General features: G+C 46.1%; 1 protein-coding gene across 1 annotated transcript in view; it reads right to left on the bottom strand.

Moving 5' to 3' along the window:
• DNAH8 (dynein axonemal heavy chain 8) overlaps positions 1 to 20,152 on the bottom strand; it is a 9,979,189-nt gene that overhangs the window by 9,407,357 nt on the left and 551,680 nt on the right. The window contains exon 4 of the mRNA XM_069236651.1: positions 4,040 to 4,203. Within this exon, the coding sequence (XP_069092752.1) occupies positions 4,040 to 4,203 (164 nt within the window). The remainder of the gene's footprint in view (positions 1 to 4,039; positions 4,204 to 20,152) is intronic.

Here is a 20,152-nt window from a genome sequence, read left to right as displayed (position 1 = left end):
CTAGGAGACGAGTGAAGCTCCTACTATACCACTGGTGTCATATGCACAATATCATAAGAAAACATAATACACAGATATACTAAAAATAAAGGTACTTTATTTTTATGACAATATGCCAAAAGTATCTCAGTGAGTACCCTCAGTATGAGGATAGCAAATATACACAAGATATATGTACACAATACCAAAATTATGCAGTAATAGCAATAGAAAACAGTGCAAGCAATGTATAGTCACAATAGATTGCAATGGGAGCACATAGGTATAGGGGCAACACAACCCATATACTCTAGAAGTGGAATGCGAACCACGAATGGACCCCAAACCTATGTGAGCTTGTAGAGGGTCGCTGGGACTGTAAGAAAACAGTGAGGGTTAGAAAAATAGCCCACCCCAAGACCCTGAAAAGTGGGTGCAAAGTGCACCTAAGTTCCCCAGAGAGCATAGAAGTCGTGATAGGGGAATTCTGCCAGGAAAACAAACACCAGCAATGCAACAACGATGGATTTCCAGACGAGAGTACCTGTGGAACAAGGGGACCAAGTCCAAGAGTCACGATCAAGTCGGGAGTGGGCAGATGCCCAGGAAATGGCAGCTGTGGGTGCAAAGAAGCTGCCACCGGATGGTAGAAGCTGTGGATTCGGCAAGAACAACAAGGGCTAGAAACTTCCCCTTTGGAGGATGGATGTCCCACGTCGTGAAGAAGCTTGCAGAGGTGTTTCCGTGCAGAAAGACCGCAAACAAGCCTTGCTAGCTGCAAGGGTCGCAGTTAGGGTTTTTGGATGCTGCTGTGGCCCAGGAGGGACCAGGATGTCGCCAATTGTGTGCGGAGACAGAGGGGGCGTCCAGCAAGACAAAGAGCCCACTCAGAAGCAAGCAGCACCCGCAGAAGTGCTGTAACAGGCACTACAAAGTGGAGTGAACCCGACCTCACCCGAAGTCACAAAGGAAGGTCCCACGACGCCGGAGGACAACTCAGGAGGTCGTGCACTGCAGGTTAGAGTGCCGGGGACCCAGGCTTGTCTGTGCACAAAGGAAATCTTGGAAGAGTGCAGAGGAGCCGGAGCAACTGCAAATCATGCGGTACCCAGCAATGCAGTCTAGCGTGGGGAGGCAAGGACTTACCTCCACCAAACTTGGACTGAAGAGTCACTGGACTGGGGGAGCCACTTGGACAGAGTTGCTGAGTTCAAGGGACCTCGCTCGTCGTGCTGAGAGGAGACCCAGAGGATTGGTGATGCAGTCTTTTGGCGCCTGCGGTTGCAGGGGGAAGATTCCGTCGACCCACGGGAGATTTCTCCGGAGCTTCTAGTGCAGAGAGGAGGCAGACTACCCCCACAGCATGCACCAGCAGGAAAACAGTCGAGAAGGCGGCCGGATCAGCGTTACAAGGTCGCAGTAGTCGTCTTTGCTACTTTGTTGCAGTTTTGCAGGCTTCCAGAGCAGTCAGCGGTCGATTCCTTGGCAGAAGGTGAAGAGAGAGATGCAGAGGAACTCTGATGAGCTCTTGCATTTGTTATCTAAGGAATTCCCCAAAGCAGAGACCCTAAATAGCCAGAAAAGGAGGTTTGGCTACTTAGGAGAGAGGATAGGCTAGCAACACCTGAAGGAGCATATCAGAAGGAGTCTCTGACGTCACCTGCTGGCACTGGCCACTCAGAGCAGTCCAGTGTGCCAGCAGCACCTCTGTTTCCAAGATGGCAGAGGTCTGGAGCACACTGGAGGAGCTTTGGGCACCTCCCATGGGAGGTGCAGGTCAGGGGAGTGGTCACTCCCCTTTCCTTTGTCCAGTTTCGCGCCAGAGCAGGGCTGAGGGATCCCTGAACCGGTGCAGACTGGCTTATGCAGAGATGGGCACCATCTGTGCCCATCAAAGCATTTCCAGAGTCTGGGGGAGGCTACTCCTCCTCAGCCCTGACACCTTTTTCCAAAGGGAGAGGGTGTAACACCCTCTCTCTGAGGAAGTCCTTTGTTCTGCCTTCCTGGGCCAAGCCTGGCTGGACCCCAGGAGGGCAGAAACCTGTCTGAGGGGTTGGCAGCAGCAGCAGCTGCAGTGAAACCCCGGGAAAGGTAGTTTGGCAGTACCCGGGTCTGAGCTAGAGACTCTGGGGATCATGGAATTGTCTCCCCAATGCCAGAATGGCACTGGGGTGACAAAACTATGATCCTAGACATGTTACATGGCCATGTTCGGAGTTACCATTGTGACGCTATACTTATGTCGTGACATATGTATAGTGCACACGTGTAATGGTGTCCCCGCACTCACAAAGTCCGGGGAATTTGCCCTGAACAATGTGGGAGCACCTTGGCTAGTGCCAGGGTGCCCACACACTAAGTAACTTGGCACCCAACCTTTACCAGGTAAAGGTTAGACATGTAGGTGACTTATAAGTTACTTAAGTGCAGTGGTAAATGGCTGTGAAATAACGTGGACGTTATTTCACTCAGGCTGCACTGGCAGGCCTGTGTAAGAATTGTCAGATCTCCCTATGGGTGGCACAAGAAATGCTGCAGCCCATAGGGATCTCCTGGAACCCCAATACCCTGGGTACCTCAGTACCATATACTAGGGAATTATAAGGGTGTTCCAGTATGCCAATGTAAATTGGTGAAATTGGTCACTAGCCTGTTAGTGACAATTTGGAAAGAAATGAGAGAGCATAACCACTGAGGTTCTGGATAGCAGAGCCTCAGTGAGACAGTTGGTCATAACACAAGTAACACATACAGGGCACACTTATGAGCACTGAGGCCCTGGCTGGCAGGGTCCCAGTGACACATACAGCTAAAACAACATATATACACAGTGAAATATGGGGGTAACATGCCAGGCAAGATGGTACTTTCCTACAGTCACTAAAATAAAGTAGCTTTACTCTTTGAGTATTGTGTTTCTTATGATATAGTGCTAAGTGATATGAGTTGTATGGTAGGAGCTTTGCATGTCTCCTAGTTCAGCCTAAGCTGCTCTGCTATAGCTACCTCTATCAGCCTAAGCTGCTAGAACAAATCTAATGTACTAATAAGGGATAACTGGACCTGGCACAAGGTGTAAGTATCACTAGGTACCCACTATAAGCCAGGCCAGGCTCCTACAAAGACTAGATGCTTCTCTGCATCTTTTTATAGGGGCAAGTATTACAGATTATAAATAAGTGGAAAATGACAGAAGCAGTGCACTGGTGAATTTATTTTTAATACATCTTAAAGAATGTGGGATATTGTTTACACAGTCCCACCTTAATGTTGTGTGGGTTGAATGATGAATGTCGTGATGTACCATGTGGTGAATGTTTTATGGGGACAGAAATTCTGAATGCACCATTGGATGATGGTTATACACATGGGTTTTAGGAAAGTATATTGCTTTTAGACACTCTCTCTCTCTCTCTCCCTATATATATATATATATTTATATATATATATATATATATATAAAATACCAGAAGGATTTCACCGCACTCCACGAGGTACAAGTAGCGTGTATTTTATTGCAGTAACAACCAGGTGGTTGTTACTGCAATAAAATACACGCTACTTGTACCTCGTGGAGTACAGTGAAATCCTTTTGGCATTATATACATTTTCGAGATTGGTCCTCTTTGTCAATGGCACCAGCAGTGGAGTGCGCCGCCCAGCAACTCTTCGACCACTTTGTTCTACAATATATATATATATATATATATATATATATATATATATATATTGATGACATTGTTCAGTCACTATCTACAATGCACTGGCCGTTTTTAGATATGTGAAAAGAAATACATAGAAACGCGGAGATAGATTTAGTGGAGGTGCCTGGTGATAAAGACAAATTCCTGAATGTCTTTGTACTGGAATTTTTTGTTTTATTATGATCATGTGTCATAAAGTGTTTGAGTATAGTCATTTTGCATATTTTTTCTTTTCTCTGTGATAAATATTATAGTGTTTAGAGGTGTCTCTTAAGGAAAAGATCATTTCAAACCCCTTTATACTTGAATGATACAATTGTAAAGCACACTTTATATACTTATCTAATTCAACTTGCCTGCTCAATTTGTTTATACCACATCATGAGGAGATCCTCTAGCTGGTGAACTAGATCAGGATTAGAAGCAGCAGCCATCATATCTTCAAAGGATTGCAGTTTACCAAAATCTATGGTCTCAGCTTTTTTTAATTCTACAGCTCCATCAATGCTAAGTTTGGCACCTATAATTGATTATAACAAAGACATAATTAATTCCTGTTAAAAAAGTTTAATTTCACCCAAAACGATACCTGTAAAATAACTTTTTGCAAAAGCTAATTATATTAGTTCCTTTAAAACCTGTATATCGGTTATTGAGATGCTGAGCTATTTAACTATACTTTTAGGACATTACTCTCACACTGGGCCACTGTTAATATAACGCCCCAGAATGTGCGCCATTCATGGTGACAACTCCTCATTTGGAGAGCTATAAATGCATTTATCTATTCTTGTTGTTAAATGTTTTGTCAAGTGTTGACTTGTGATAGGAGCTTTTTTGTAGTGCTTTTGCAGATTATAAAGTCAGATCATGTGAAAACCCTATCCCCCACAAAGATCGTATCATAGTGGTAAGCACTGTGGATCAGCTGTAGATCATTCAATTGCTGTATTCATCAATGTTAATTTTACACTCTTTGTAGGTGTGTTCCTTCAAGAGGTAGGGGCTAGGTATGGGAACTTCAAGAGAGGAGGGTGAAACCACCACTTACTCAGTAAAGTGTCAAGGCATGCATATTTTCTTAGGCGGGTGCTGCCTGCATTCATCTCTGGTACTACCTAATTCCACATGAAGCCTTCAGTGCTCTAACTACCACTTCAGCAAGCTATAAAACTATGGATGGAAATCCGGGGTGTGTGAAGTAGTGCTTAGATGTTTTAGCTTAGATTCTTGAACACTGCACTGCTATTACACCCAAAACATTAACCCAATACATATCTAGAAAAAAAAGTACTGCAAACAAACATGTTCCAGCCAAGCACACTGTGCAAATCTAGCATGCTAATTTAGTGGCAACTGATGATCTTTAAACATGGTGGAGTGTGATAACTGACCTGATTTGCACACTGCAAAGAAGGAAAACAGCCTTTCTCCAGGGAGTTTTCTGTAGAAGGGATTCTCCATTGAGTAGATCATGAACAAATGGGGAGAAAAAGTGCATTTAACTCCACAATTTAAATTAAATCTTGAAAAAGTCACAGGCTCTCAGCCAGCTAATGGACCAGTCTGGAGGAGGCGAAGGGCTGGGGTGTATCTGATATGCTTTCTCCTTGCTTTTCTTGTTTAGAGGCATTCCCACACTGCTAGCCGGAACAGTTGTTGGTTCAATACACAAGTATATTATGGGTAAATTGCAACAACGGCTTAACATTTTACTACTCAACTTTCACAATGGTCTAAACACAAAAGAAGGTGGTTATAGGAATATGTGTGGTGTGCCTTTTGATCTCTCTTTCCCTGATTCTGTATCCTAATGAAGAAACACCATACATTCAAATGAAAGCACTGCTAAAATCTCATTAAACAGAACATTGGAATCCACACCTGCATATTAAACTGAAAACCTTAAAATTAACATGTTATCCAGATTGAAATTGACATTCCAGGCTTTCCAAAGACTGCACGACAGGTTGCTAGACCCCATTCATGGGGGACAGGGAGACTAGGGGCTACTGAGCCTCAACCATGAGGATTGAGATCCTTGGCATTGGATATCCCTAAAACGTATTGGGTTATCCAAATTAAAATAGATGTTGCTGGGTCTTTTTCCCCAAACACTGCATGGTAGGCTGCCAGACCCTGTTCTGTGGCTGGGGCAGCCACTTGTCAAGCAAGGGCTACTGGGTCTCAACCATGGGGTTTGAAGTTGTTTTCCTATGCTGTTCTGTGGTCTGGTCTACCATGGCTGTGTAAACGTCTCCTATTAAGATGCTTTACTCTCAATGGAAGCAATAACAAGAAGTCACAGGTTTCTCAGGAAAGTACTTTGGGGTGCTTGAGTTCAGTACTCAACAATCACACAGCAGTGCAGTAAATGATAGTCCAACCTAGGGATTTACTTTTAAAATGAAAAGTGCCTTATTATACATCAAAATTAAATACTACACAAGTAGTGTTGAATAAACACAATTTAGTGCAATGGGGTTTGGGTTAACTGTGCCTCAGTTGGCTAGCCTATTCCTCTCTCCCTGGGTTGCCCCTTTATCTGGTCTTGGTCTTTCTCCCTTTGCAGTAGGAATTTGTATAGTAGCATAAAAAAAGGCTAATGTGCAGATTAACCCTTTTACAATGCTCAATGTGCTCATTTTATCACGTTTAAAATTGTCTCTTGGTTCTCACCACGGTTCATGTCCAGAAAGTGCAGCCTGCCAGTAGTAGCACACAGTCACTCTTCTGCTTGTAGGAGAGTGCACAATTCAGGTGTGTAGCAAAGTACCATCTTGCCTGGCATGTTACCCCCATTTTTACTGATATGTATGTTTATTTTTGCCTATGTCACTGGGATCCTGCTCGCCAGGACCCCAGTGTTCATACAGTGTGCCCTGTATGTGTTCCCTGTATGGTGCCTAACTGTATCACTGAGGCTCTGCTAACCAGAACCCCAGTGTATATGCTCTCTCTGCTTTTAAAATTGTCACTGCAGGCTAGTGACTAATTTTACGAATTCTGATTGGCACACTGTGTAGGAAAGTACCATCTTGCCTGGCATGTTACCCCCATTTTTCACTGTATATATGTTGTTTTAGTTGTATGTGTCACTGGGACCCTGTTCACCAGGGCCCCAGTGCTCATAAGTGTGCCTGAATGTGTTACCTGTGTAGTGACTAACTGTCTCACTGAGGCTCTGCTAATCAGAACCTCAGTGGTTATGCTCTCTCATTTCTTTCCAAATTGTCACTAACAGGCTAGTGACCAATTTTACCAATTTACATTGGCTTACTGTAGGAAAGTACCATCTTGCCTGGCATGTTACCCCCATTTTTCACTGTATATATGTTGTTTTAGTTGTATGTGTCACTGGGACCCTGGTAACCCAGGGCCCCAGTGCTCATAAGTGTGCCTGAATGTGTTACCTGTGTAGTGACTAACTGTCTCACTGAGGCTCTGCTAATCAGAACCTCAGTGGTTATGCTCTCTCATTTCTTTCCAAATTGTCACTGACAGGCTAGTGACCATTTTTACCAATTTACATTGGCTTACTGGAACACCCTTATAATTCCCTAGTATATGGTACTGAGGTACCCAGGGTATTGGGGTTCCAGGAGATCCCTATGGGCTGCAGCATTTCTTTTGCCACCCATAGGGAGCTCTGACAATTCTTACACAGGCCTGCCACTGCAGCCTGAGTGAAATAACGTCCACGTTATTTCACAGCCATTTTACACTGCACTTAAGTAACTTATAAGTCACCTATATGTCTAACCTTTACCTGGTAAAGGTTAGGTGCAAAGTTACTTAGTGTGAGGGCACCCTGGCACTAGCCAAGGTGCCCCCACATTGTTCAGAGCCAATTCACTGAACTTTGTGAGTGCGGGGACACCATTACACGCGTGCACTACATATAGGTCACTACCTATATGTAGCTTCACCATGGTAACTCCGAATATGGCCATGTAACATGTCTATGATCATGGAATTGCCCCCTCTATGCCATCCTGGCATTGTTGGTACAATTCCATGATCCCAGTGGTCTGTAGCACAGACCCTGGTACTGCCTTACTGCCCTTCCTGGGGTTTCTCTGCAGCTGCTGCTGCTGCCAACCCCTCAGACAGGCAGCTGCCCTCCTGGGGTCCAGCCAGGCCTGGCCCAGGATGGCAGAACAAAGAACTTCCTCTGAGAGAGGGTGTGACACCCTCTCCCTTTGGAAAATGGTGTGAAGGCAGGGGAGGAGTAGCCTCCCCCAGCCTCTGGAAATGCTTTGTTGGGCACAGATGTGCCCAATTCTGCATAAGCCAGTCTACACCGGTTCAGGGACCCCTTAGCCCCTGCTCTGGCGCGAAACTGGACAAAGGAAAGGGGAGTGACCACTCCCCTGACCTGCACCTCCCCTGGGAGGTGTCCAGAGCTCCTCCAGTGTGCTCCAGACCTCTGCCATCTTGGAAACAGAGGTGCTGCTGGCACACTGGACTGCTCTGAGTGGCCAGTGCCACCAGGTGACGTCAGAGACTCCTTGTGATAGGCTCCTTCAGGTGTTAGTAGCCTTTCCTCTCTCCTAGGTAGCCAAACCCTCTTTTCTGGCTATTTAGGGTCTCTGTCTCTGGGGAAACTTTAGATAACGAATGCACGAGCTCAGCCGAGTTCCTCTGCATCTCCCTCTTCACCTTCTGATAAGGAATCGACCGCTGACCGCGCTGGAAGCCTGCAAACCTGCAACATAGTAGCAAAGACGACTACTGCAACTCTGTAACGCTGATCCTGCCGCCTTCTCGACTGTTTTCCTGCTTGTGCATGCTGTGGGGGTAGTCTGCCTCCTCTCTGCACCAGAAGCTCCGAAGAAATCTCCCGTGGGTCGACGGAATCTTCCCCCTGCAACCGCAGGCACCAAAAAGCTGCATTACCGGTCCCTTGGGTCTCCTCTCAGCACGACGAGCGAGGTCCCTCGAATCCAGCGACACCGTCCAAGTGACCCCCACAGTCCAGTGACTCTTCAGCCCAAGTTTGGTGGAGGTAAGTCCTTGCCTCACCTCGCTGGGCTGCATTGCTGGGAACCGCGACTTTGCAAGCTACTCCGGCCCCTGTGCACTTCCGGCGGAAATCCTTCGTGCACAGCCAAGCCTGGGTCCACGGCACTTTAACCTGCATTGCACGACTTTCTAAGTTGGTCTCCGGCGACGTGGGACTCCTTTGTGCAACTTCGGCGAGCACCGTTTCACGCATCCTCGTAGTGCCTGTTTCTGGCACTTCTCCGGGTGCTACCTGCTTCAGTGAGGGCTCTTTGTCTTGCTCGACGTCCCCTCTCTCTGCAGGTCCAATTTGCGACCTCCTGGTCCCTCCTGGGCCCCAGCAGCGTCCAAAAACGCCAAACGCACGATTTGCGTGTAGCAAGGCTTGTTGGCGTCCATCCGGCGGGAAAACACTTCTGCACGACTCTCCAAGGCGTGGGGGATCCATCCTCCAAAGGGGAAGTCTCTAGCCCTTGTCGTTCCTGCAGTATTCACAGTTCTTCAGCCTAGTAAGAGCTTCTTTGCACCAACCGCTGGCATTTCTTGGGCATCTGCCCATCTCCGAGCTGCTTGTGACTTTTGGACTTGGTCCCCTTGTTCCACAGGTACCCTCAGTCAGGAATCCATCGTTGTTGCATTGCTGATTTGTGTTTTCCTTGCATTTTCCCTCTAACACGACTATTTTGTCCTTAGGGGAACTTTAGTGCACTTTGCACTCACTTTTCAGGGTCTTGGGGAGGGTTATTTTTCTAACTCTCACTATTTTCTAATAGTCCCAGCGACCCTCTACAAGGTCACATAGGTTTGGGGTCCATTCGTGGTTCGCATTCCACTTTTGGAGTATATGGTTTGTGTTGCCCCTATCCCTATGTTTCCCCATTGCATCCTATTGTAACTATACATTGTTTGCACTGTTTTCTAAGACTATACTGCATATTTTTGCTATTGTGTATATATATCTTGTGTATATTTCGTATCCTCTCACTGAGGGTACACTCTAAGAGACTTTGGCATATTGTCATAAAAATAAAGTACCTTTATTTTTAGTATAACTGTGTATTGTGTTTTCTTATGATATTGTGCATATGACACTAAGTGGTACTGTAGTAGCTTCACACGTCTCCTAGTTCAGCCTGAGCTGCTTTGCTAAGCTACCATTATCTATCAGCCTAAGCTGCTAGACACCCTATACACTAATAAGGGATAACTGGGCCTGGTGCAAGGTGCAAGTACCCCTTGGTACTCACTACAAGCCAGTCCAGCCTCCTACATTGGTTGTGCAGCGGTGGGATAAGTGCTTTGAGACTACTTACCACTCTTGTCATTGTACTTTTCATAAGAGAAAAATATACAAAACAAGGTCAGTGTATATACACATAGCCAAAAAGTTTTGCATTTCCTCTTTTCACTCTTTTCTAAGTGCTGAAAAGTACTTCTAAACTTTCAAAAAGTTCTTAAAAGTTTAAAAAGTTTTTTCTGTCTTTCCAAAAAAGTTCTGAAAACTTTTTTTCTCTTTGTCTATCACTTTAACTCTCTCTAAAAAATGTCTGGCACAGGCCAAAAAGTTGAACTGTCCAAACTTGCATATGATCACCTTAGCTGGAAAGGAGCAAGGAGTCTCTGCATAGAGAGAGGTTTGAGTGTAGGGAAGAATCCTTCCTTAGAACTGTTAATTAATATGCTTAGAGTACAGGATAAGGCCATAAGTGCCCAATCTGTAGAAAAAGTAGCTAATGGTTCTCAATCTGATCCAGGGACTCCCCCAGGAAAAGGTTCAGGAAAGAAACTTCTCAGCCTGCCCATTACTAGACAGTCTAGCATAGTTGGTACAGAGGTTGAATCACATCATACTGAGGATGTGCTCTCACATTATACTGGTAGCCAAGCTGTTAGGGTGCCCTCTGTAAGGGACAGGTCTCCTTCTGTTCATTCCCATCATACCTCTGTATCTAGAAATGTCCCTCCCACCCACCCTGATGACAGATTGTTAGAAAGGGAGCTCAATAGATTGAGAGTGGAGCAAACCAGACTGAAGCTCAAGAAGCAACAGCTGGATTTGGATAGACAGTCTTTAGAAATAGAGAGGGAAAGACAGAAGATGGGTTTAGATACCCATGGTGGCAGCAGCAGTATTCCCCATAGTCATCCTGCAAAAGAGCATGATTCCAGGAATCTGCATAAGATAGTTCCCCCTTACAAGGAGGGGGATGACATTAACAAGTGGTTTGCTGCACTTGAGAGGGCCTGTGCTGTACAGGATGTCCCTCAAAAGCAGTGGGCTGCTATCCTATGGCTATCATTTACTGGAAAAGGTAGGGATAGGCTCCTTACTGTAAAAGAAAATGATGCTAACAATTTCCAAGTTCTTAAGAATGCACTCCTGGATGGTTATGGCTTAACCACTGAACAGTACAGGATAAAGTTCAGAGATACCAAAAAGGAGTCTTCACAAGACTGGGTTGATTTCATTGACCAGGCAGTGAAGGCCTTGGAGGGGTGGTTACATGGCAGTAAAGTTACTGATTATGACAGCCTGTATAACTTGATCCTGAGAGAGCATATTCTTAATAATTGTGTGTCTGATTTGTTGCACCAGTACTTGGTGGACTCTGATCTGACCTCTCCCCAAGAATTGGGAAAGAAGGCAGACAAATGGGTCAGAACAAGAGTGAACAGAAAAGTTCATACAGGGGGTGACAAAGATGGCAACAAAAAGAAGGATGGTAAGTCTTCTGACAAGGGTGGGGACAAATCTAAAAATGAGTCTTCATCAGGCCCACAAAAACACTCTGGTGGGGGTGGTGGGCCCAAATCCTCCTTTAATCAGAACAAGGAAAAGAAACCATGGTGCTATTTATGTAAAATAAAAGGCCATTGGACAACAGATCCCAGTTGTCCAAAGAAAGGCACCACAGCTCCTACCACTACAACCCCTACTGCTACACCTAGTGTCCCTACTAATAGCAGTGGTGGTGGGAGCAAACCTACTAATAGCCAATCCAAGGGAGTAGCTGGGCTCACTTTTGGTAATTTAGTTGGGGTTGGTCTGATTAGGGAGACCACAGAGGCTACTTTAGTCTCTGAAGGGGCTATTGACTTAGCCACTTTGGTTGCTTGCCCCCTTAACTTGGAGAAGTACAAGCAACTAGCCCTAATAAATGGTGTTGAGGTCCAGGCCTACAGGGACACAGGTGCCAGTGTCACAATGGTGATTGAGAAACTGGTGCACCCTGAACAACACATACTTGGACACCAGTACCAAGTAACCGATGCTCACAACATAACACAAAGCCACCCCATGGCTGTTGTAAATCTCAACTGGGGGGGGGTATCTGGTCCAAAGAAAGTTGTGGTAGCTTCAGATTTACCTGTAGACTGTCTATTAGGGAACGATTTGGAGACATCAGCTTGGTCAGATGTGGAGTTGGAGGCCCATGCAGCAATGCTGGGCATCCCAGGGCATATTTTTGCTTTGACAAGGGCTCAGGCCAAAAAGCAAAAAGGACAGGGAAGCTTGGATCCTGGAACAATGGACCAAGTGCTCCCTAAAGCTAGGGCTAGTAGAAGCAAACCACTTCCTACTATCCCTCCCTCTACAGTGGATTCTACTTCTGAGGAAGAAGAATTCCCTCCCTGTGCAGAACCTACACCAGAGGAGCTGGAAGCAGACACTGCGGAGCTTTTGGGTGAAGGGGGGCCTGCCAGAGAGGAGCTGAATGTGGCACAGCAAACCTGTCCCACATTAGAGGGTCTCAGACAGCAAGCTGTCAAACAGGCTAATGGGGATGTCAGTGACTCACACAGAGTTTACTGGGAGGACAACCTCTTGTACACTGAGCATAGGGATCCTAAACCTGGAGCTGCCAGGAGATTAGTGATTCCTCAGGAGTACAGAAAGTTCCTCCTAACACTGGCACATGACATTCCCTTAGCTGGGCACCTGGGTCAAATGAAAACTTGGGACAGATTGGTACCACTGTTTCATTGGCCTAGGATGTCTGAGGACACAAAAGAATTTTGTAAGTCCTGTGAAACCTGTCAAGCCAGTGGCAAGACAGGTGGCACTCCAAAGGCACCCCTTATCCCACTGCCTGTGGTTGGGGTTCCCTTTGAAAGGGTAGGGGTTGACATAGTTGGCCCCCTTGACCCTCCTACTGCTTCAGGCAATAGGTTTATCTTGGTGGTAGTGGACCATGCCACAAGATATCCTGAAGCTATTCCTTTAAGGACCACTACAGCTCCTGCAGTGGCAAAGGCCCTCCTGGGAATATTTTCCAGGGTGGGCTTCCCAAAGGAAGTAGTATCAGACAGAGGAAGCAATTTCATGTCTGCATACTTAAAGGCCATGTGGAAGGAGTGTGGTGTAACTTACAAGTTCACAACACCCTATCATCCACAAACAAATGGACTGGTGGAGAGATTTAATTAAACTCTCAAAGGCATGATTATGGGACTCCCTGAAAAACTCCGCAGGAGATGGGATATCCTTCTACCATGCCTCCTTTTTGCCTACAGGGAGGTACCCCAGAAAGGAGTGGGCTTCAGCCCCTTTGAACTTCTTTTTGGACACCCTGTTAGGGGTCCACTCACACTTGTAAAAGAGGGTTGGGAACAACCTTTAAAAGCTCCTAAGAAGGATATTGTGGATTATGTACTTGGCCTCAGATCAAGGATGGCTGAGTACATGAAAAAGGCCAGTAAAAACCTTCAGGCCAGCCAAGAGCTCCAGAAGCAATGGCATGATCAGAAGGCTGTTTTGGTTCAGTACCAACCAGGGCAGAAAGTGTGGGTCTTGGAGCCTGTGGCCCCAAGAGCACTCCAAGATAAATGGAGTGGACCCCACACAATTGTTGAAAAGAAGGGTGAAGTCACCTACTTGGTTGACTTAGGCACTGCCAGGAGTCCCCTTAGGGTGCTCCATGTCAACCGCCTGAAACCCTACTATGACAGGGCTGATCTCACCCTGCTCATGGCAACAGATGAGGGACAGGAAGAAGACAGTGATCCTCTACCTGATCTCTTCTCTTCCACAGAACAAGATGCTCTTGTGGAAGGTGTAGTTTTGGCTGATTGTCTTACTGCTGAGCAGAAAGATAATTGCATAAATCTCCTAGGACAATTTTCAGAACTCTTCTCCATTGTGCCAGGCACCACTTCTTGGTGTGAGCACACTATAGATACTGGAGACAGTTTACCTGTCAAAGGTAAGATCTATAGGCAGCCTGACCATGTCAGGGACTGCATAAAGCAAGAAGTTCAGAAGATGTTGGAACTAGGAGTGGTTGAGCACTCTGACAGTCCATGGGCTTCTCCTGTGGTACTGGTACCAAAACCCAATTCTAAAGATGGAAAGAAGGAAATGAGGTTTTGTGTCGACTATAGAGGTCTCAACTTGGTAACCAAAACTGATGCTCACCCTATACCCAGGGCAGATGAGCTCATAGATACACTGGCATCTGCCAAGTATCTAAGCACTTTTGATTTGACTGCAGGGTATTGGCAGATCAAATTGTCAGAAGATGCTAAATCTAAGACTGCATTTTCTACCATTGGAGGACATTACCAGTTTACTGTAATGCCTTTTGGTCTGAAAAATGCACCTGCCACTTTTCAGAGGTTGGTGAACACAGTCCTACAAGGGCTGGAAGCTTTCAGTGCAGCATATTTGGATGATATAGCTGTCTTTAGCTCCAGCTGGGATGATCACCTGGTCCACCTTTGGAAAGTTTTGGAGGCCCTGCAAAAGGCAGGCCTCACTATCAAGGCTTCAAAGTGCCAGATAGGGCAGGGTAAGGTGGTTTATCTGGGACACCTTGTTGGTGGGGAACAGATTGCACCACTTCAGGGGAAAATCCAAACTATTATTGATTGGGTTCCCCCTACCACTCAGACTCAGGTGAGAGCCTTCCTAGGCCTCACTGGGTATTACAGGAGGTTCATTAAGAACTATGGCTCCATTGCAGCCCCTCTTAATGACCTCACATCCAAGAAAATGCCTAAAAAGGTATTATGGACAGCAAACTGTCAGAAAGCTTTTGAGGAGCTGAAGCAGGCCATGTGCTCTGCACCTGTCCTGAAAAGCCCTTGTTACTCTAAAAAATTCTATGTCCAAACTGATGCATCTGAATTAGGAGTAGGGGCAGTCCTATCACAACTTAATTCTGAGGGCCAGGATCAACCTGTTGCTTTTATTAGTAGAAGGTTGACCCCTAGAGAAAAGCGTTGGTCTGCCATTCAGAGGGAGGCCTTTGCTGTGGTCTGGGCTCTGAAGAAGTTGAGGCCATACCTGTTTGGCACTCACTTCATTGTTCAGACAGACCACAAACCTCTACTTTGGCTAAAACAAATGAAAGGTGAAAATCCTAAATTGTTGAGGTGGTCCATATCCCTACAGGGAATGGACTATACAGTGGAACATAGACCTGGGAGTAGCCACTCCAATGCAGATAGACTCTCCAGATATTTCCACTTAGACAATGAAGACTCATCAGGTAATGGCTAGTCTTATTGTCCTTCGTTTGGGGGGGGGGGTTGTGTAGGAAAGTACCATCTTGCCTGGCATGTTACCCCCATTTTTCACTGTATATATGTTGTTTTAGTTGTATGTGTCACTGGGACCCTGGTAACCCAGGGCCCCAGTGCTCATAAGTGTGCCTGAATGTGTTACCTGTGTAGTGACTAACTGTCTCACTGAGGCTCTGCTAATCAGAACCTCAGTGGTTATGCTCTCTCATTTCTTTCCAAATTGTCACTGACAGGCTAGTGACCATTTTTACCAATTTACATTGGCTTACTGGAACACCCTTATAATTCCCTAGTATATGGTACTGAGGTACCCAGGGTATTGGGGTTCCAGGAGATCCCTATGGGCTGCAGCATTTCTTTTGCCACCCATAGGGAGCTCTGACAATTCTTACACAGGCCTGCCACTGCAGCCTGAGTGAAATAACGTCCACGTTATTTCACAGCCATTTTACACTGCACTTAAGTAACTTATAAGTCACCTATATGTCTAACCTTTACCTGGTAAAGGTTAGGTGCAAAGTTACTTAGTGTGAGGGCACCCTGGCACTAGCCAAGGTGCCCCCACATTGTTCAGAGCCAATTCACTGAACTTTGTGAGTGCGGGGACACCATTACACGCGTGCACTACATATAGGTCACTACCTATATGTAGCTTCACCATGGTAACTCCGAATATGGCCATGTAACATGTCTATGATCATGGAATTGCCCCCTCTATGCCATCCTGGCATTGTTGGTACAATTCCATGATCCCAGTGGTCTGTAGCACAGACCCTGGTACTGCCATACTGCCCTTCCTGGGGTTTCTCTGCAGCTGCTGCTGCTGCCAACCCCTCAGACAGGCAGCTGCCCTCCTGGGGTCCAGCCAGGCCTGGCCCAGGATGGCAGAACAAAGAACTTCATCTGAGAGAGGGTGTGACACCCTCTCCCTTTGGAAAATGGTGTGAAGGCAGGGGAGGAGTAGCCTCCCCCAGCCTCTGGAAATGCTTTGTTGGGCACAGATGTGCCCAATTCTGCATAAGCCAGTCTACACCGGTTCAGGGACCCCTTAGCCCCTGCTCTGGCGCGAAACTGGACAAAGGAAAGGGGAGTGACCACTCCCCTGACCTGCACCTCCCCTGGGAGGTGTCCAGAGCTCCTCCAGTGTGCTCCAGACCTCTGCCATCTTGGAAACAGAGGTGCTGCTGGCACACTGGACTGCTCTGAGTGGCCAGTGCCACCAGGTGACGTCAGAGACTCCTTGTGATAGGCTCCTTCAGGTGTTAGTAGCCTTTCCTCTCTCCTAGGTAGCCAAACCCTCTTTTCTGGCTATTTAGGGTCTCTGTCTCTGGGGAAACTTTAGATAACGAATGCACGAGCTCAGCCGAGTTCCTCTGCATCTCCCTCTTCACCTTCTGATAAGGAATCGACCGCTGACCGCGCTGGAAGCCTGCAAACCTGCAACATAGTAGCAAAGACGACTACTGCAACTCTGTAACGCTGATCCTGCCGCCTTCTCGACTGTTTTCCTGCTTGTGCATGCTGTGGGGGTAGTCTGCCTCCTCTCTGCACCAGAAGCTCCGAAGAAATCTCCCGTGGGTCGACGGAATCTTCCCCCTGCAACCGCAGGCACCAAAAAGCTGCATTACCGGTCCCTTGGGTCTCCTCTCAGCACGACGAGCGAGGTCCCTCGAATCCAGCGACTCTGTCCAAGTGACCCCCACAGTCCAGTGACTCTTCAGTCCAAGTTTGGTGGAGGTAAGTCCTTGCCTCACCTCGCTGGGCTGCATTGCTGGGAACCGCGACTTTGCAGCTACTCCGGCCCCTGTGCACTTCCGGCAGAAATCCTTTGTGCACAGCCAATCCTGTGTCCACGGCACTCTAACCTGCATTGCACGACTTTCTAAGTTGGTCTTCGTCGACGTGGGACTCCTTTGTGCAACTTCGGCGAGCACCGTTTCACGCATCCTTGTAGTGCCTGTTTCTGGCACTTCTCCGGGTGCTACCGGCTTCAGAGAGGGCTGCTTGTCTTGCTCGACGTCCCCTCTCTCAGCTGGTCCAATTTGCGACCTCCTGGTCCCTCCTGGGCCTCAGCAGCGTCCAAAAACGTTAACCGCACGATTTGCAGCTAGCAAGGCTTGTTGGCATTCTTTCGGCGGGAAATCACTTCTGCACGACTCTCCACGGCGAGTGGGATCTGTCCACCAAAGGGGAAGTCTCTAGCCTTTTTCGTTCCTGCAGAAACCTCAGCTTCTTCTGTCCAGTAGAAGCTTCTTTGCACCCGCAGCTGGCATTTCCTGGGCATCTGCCCATCTCCGACTTGCTTGTGACTTTTGGACTTGGTCCCCTTGTTCCACAGGTACCCTAGATTGTTAATCCACAGTTGTTGCATTGTTGGTTTGTGTCTTTCCTGCATTATTCCTCTAACACGACTTCTTTGTCCTTAGGGGAACTTTAGTGCACTTTGCACTCACTTTTCAGGGTCTTGGGGAGGGTTATTTTTCTAACTCTCACTATTTTCTAATAGTCCCAGCGACCCTCTACAAGGTCACATAGGTTTGGGGTCCATTCGTGGTTCGCATTCCACTTTTGGAGTATATGGTTTGTGTTGCCCCTATCCCTATGTTTCCCCATTACATCCTATTGTAACTATACATTGTTTGCACTGTTTTCTAAGACTATACTGCATATTTTTGCTATTGTGTATATATATCTTGTGTATATTTCCTATCCTCTCACTGAGGGTACACTCTAAGATACTTTGGCATATTGTCATAAAAATAAAGTACCTTTATTTTTAGTATAACTGTGTATTGTGTTTTCTTGTGATATTGTGCATATGACACTAAGTGGTACTATAGTAGCTTCACACGTCTCCTAGTTCAGCCTAAGCTGCTCTGCTAAGCTACCATTATCTATCAGCCTAAGCTGCTAGACACCCTATACACTAATAAGGGATAACTGGGCCTGGTGCAAGGTGCAAGTACCCCTTGGTACTCACTACAAGCCAGTCCAGCCTCCTACACCACCCCTCCAAGGCCTTCACTGAATGGTCAATGAAATCAACCCAGTCTTGTGAAGACTCCTTTTTGGTCTCTCTGAACTTTATCCTGTATTGTTCAGTGGTTAAGCCATAACCATCCAGGAGTGCATTCTTAAGAACTGTAAAATTATTAGCATCATTTTCTTTCACAGTAAGGAGCCTATACCTACCTTTTCCACTAAATGATAGCCATAGGATAGCAGCCCACTGCCTTTGAGGGACATCCTGTACAACACAGGCCCTCTCAAGTGCAGCAAACCACTTGTTAATGTCATCCCCCTCCTTATAAGGGGGAACTATCTTGTGCAGATTCCTGGAATCATGCTCTTTTGCAGGATGACTATGGGGAATACTGCTGCTGCCACCATGGGTTTCTAAACCCAACTTCTGTCTTTCCTTCTCTAGTTCAAAAGACTGTCTATCCAAATCCAGCTGTTGCTTTTTAAGCTTCAGTCTGGTTTGTTCCACCCTCAACTTATTGAGTTCCCTCTCTAACATTCTGTCATCAGGGTTGGTGGGAGGGACATTCCTAGATACAGAGGTATGATGGGAATGAACAGAAGGAGACCTGTCCCTTACAGAAGCCACCCTAACAGCTTGGCTAACAGAAACATTACTACCAGTATGGTGAGAATAAATGCTTTTGCTATGATGTGAGACAACACTAATTGTATGGTGAGGCTCTCCATCATTACCAACTATGCTAGACTGTCTAGTAATGGGCAGGCTAGGAAGTTTCTTTCCTGAATCTTTTCCTGGGGGAGTCCCTGGATCAGATTGGGAACCATTTGCTACTTTTTCAACAGATGTGGCCCCTATGGCCTTATCTTGTTCTCTAAGCATGTTAAGCAATAATTCCAAAGAAGGATTCTTCCCTACACTCAAACCTCTCTCTATGCAGAGACTCCTTGCTCCTTTCCAGCTAAGGTGATCATATGCAAGTTTGGACAGATCAACATTTTGGCCTGTGCCAGACATTTTTAGAGAGAGTTAAAGTGATAGAAAAAGAGAAAAAAAGTTTTCAGAACTTTTTAGAAAGACAGAAAAAAAAACTTTTTAAACTTTTAAGAACTTTTTGAAAGTTTAGAAGTACTTTTCAGCACTTAGAAAAGAGTGAAAAGAGGAAATGCAAAACTTTTTGGCTATGTGTATATACACTGACCTTGTTTTGTATATTTTTCTCTTATGAAAAGTACAATGACAAGAGTGGTAAGTAGTCTCAAAGCACTTATCCCACCGCTGCACAACCAATGTAGGAGGCTGGACTGGCTTGTAGTGAGTACCAAGGGGTACTTGCACCTTGCACCAGGCCCAGTTATCCCTTATTAGTGTATAGGGTGTCTAGCAGCTTAGGCTGATAGATAATGGTAGCTTAGCAGAGCAGCTTAGGCTGAACTAGGAGACGTGTGAAGCTACTACAGTACCACTTAGTGTCATATGCACAATATCATAAGAAAACACAATACACAGTTATACTAAAAATAAAGGTACTTTATTTTTATGACAATATGCCAAAGTATCTTAGAGTGTACCCTCAGTGAGAGGATAGGAAATATACACAAGATATATATACAAAATAGCAAAAATATGCAGTATAGTCTTAGAAAACAGTGCAAACAATGTATAGTTACAATAGGATGCAATGGGGAAACATAGGGATAGGGGCAACACAAACCATATACTCCAAAAGTGGAATGCGAACCACGAATGGACCCCAAACCTATGTGACCTTGTAGAGGGTCGCTGGGACTATTAGAAAATAGTGAGAGTTAGAAAAATAACCCTCCCCAAGACCCTGAAAAGTGAGTGCAAAGTGCACTAAAGTTCCCCTAATGACAAAGAAGTCGTGTTAGAGGAATAATGCAGGAAAGACACAAACCAACAATGCAACAACGGTGGATTTCCAATCTAGGGTACC

Source organism: Pleurodeles waltl, chromosome 5 (genome assembly GCF_031143425.1).
Source record: "Pleurodeles waltl isolate 20211129_DDA chromosome 5, aPleWal1.hap1.20221129, whole genome shotgun sequence".
In the NCBI taxonomy this organism is placed as follows: Eukaryota; Metazoa; Chordata; class Amphibia; order Caudata; family Salamandridae; genus Pleurodeles; species Pleurodeles waltl.
The sequence above is the reverse complement of the archived record's forward strand: the minus strand, read 5'-3'. Positions and strand labels throughout refer to the sequence as shown.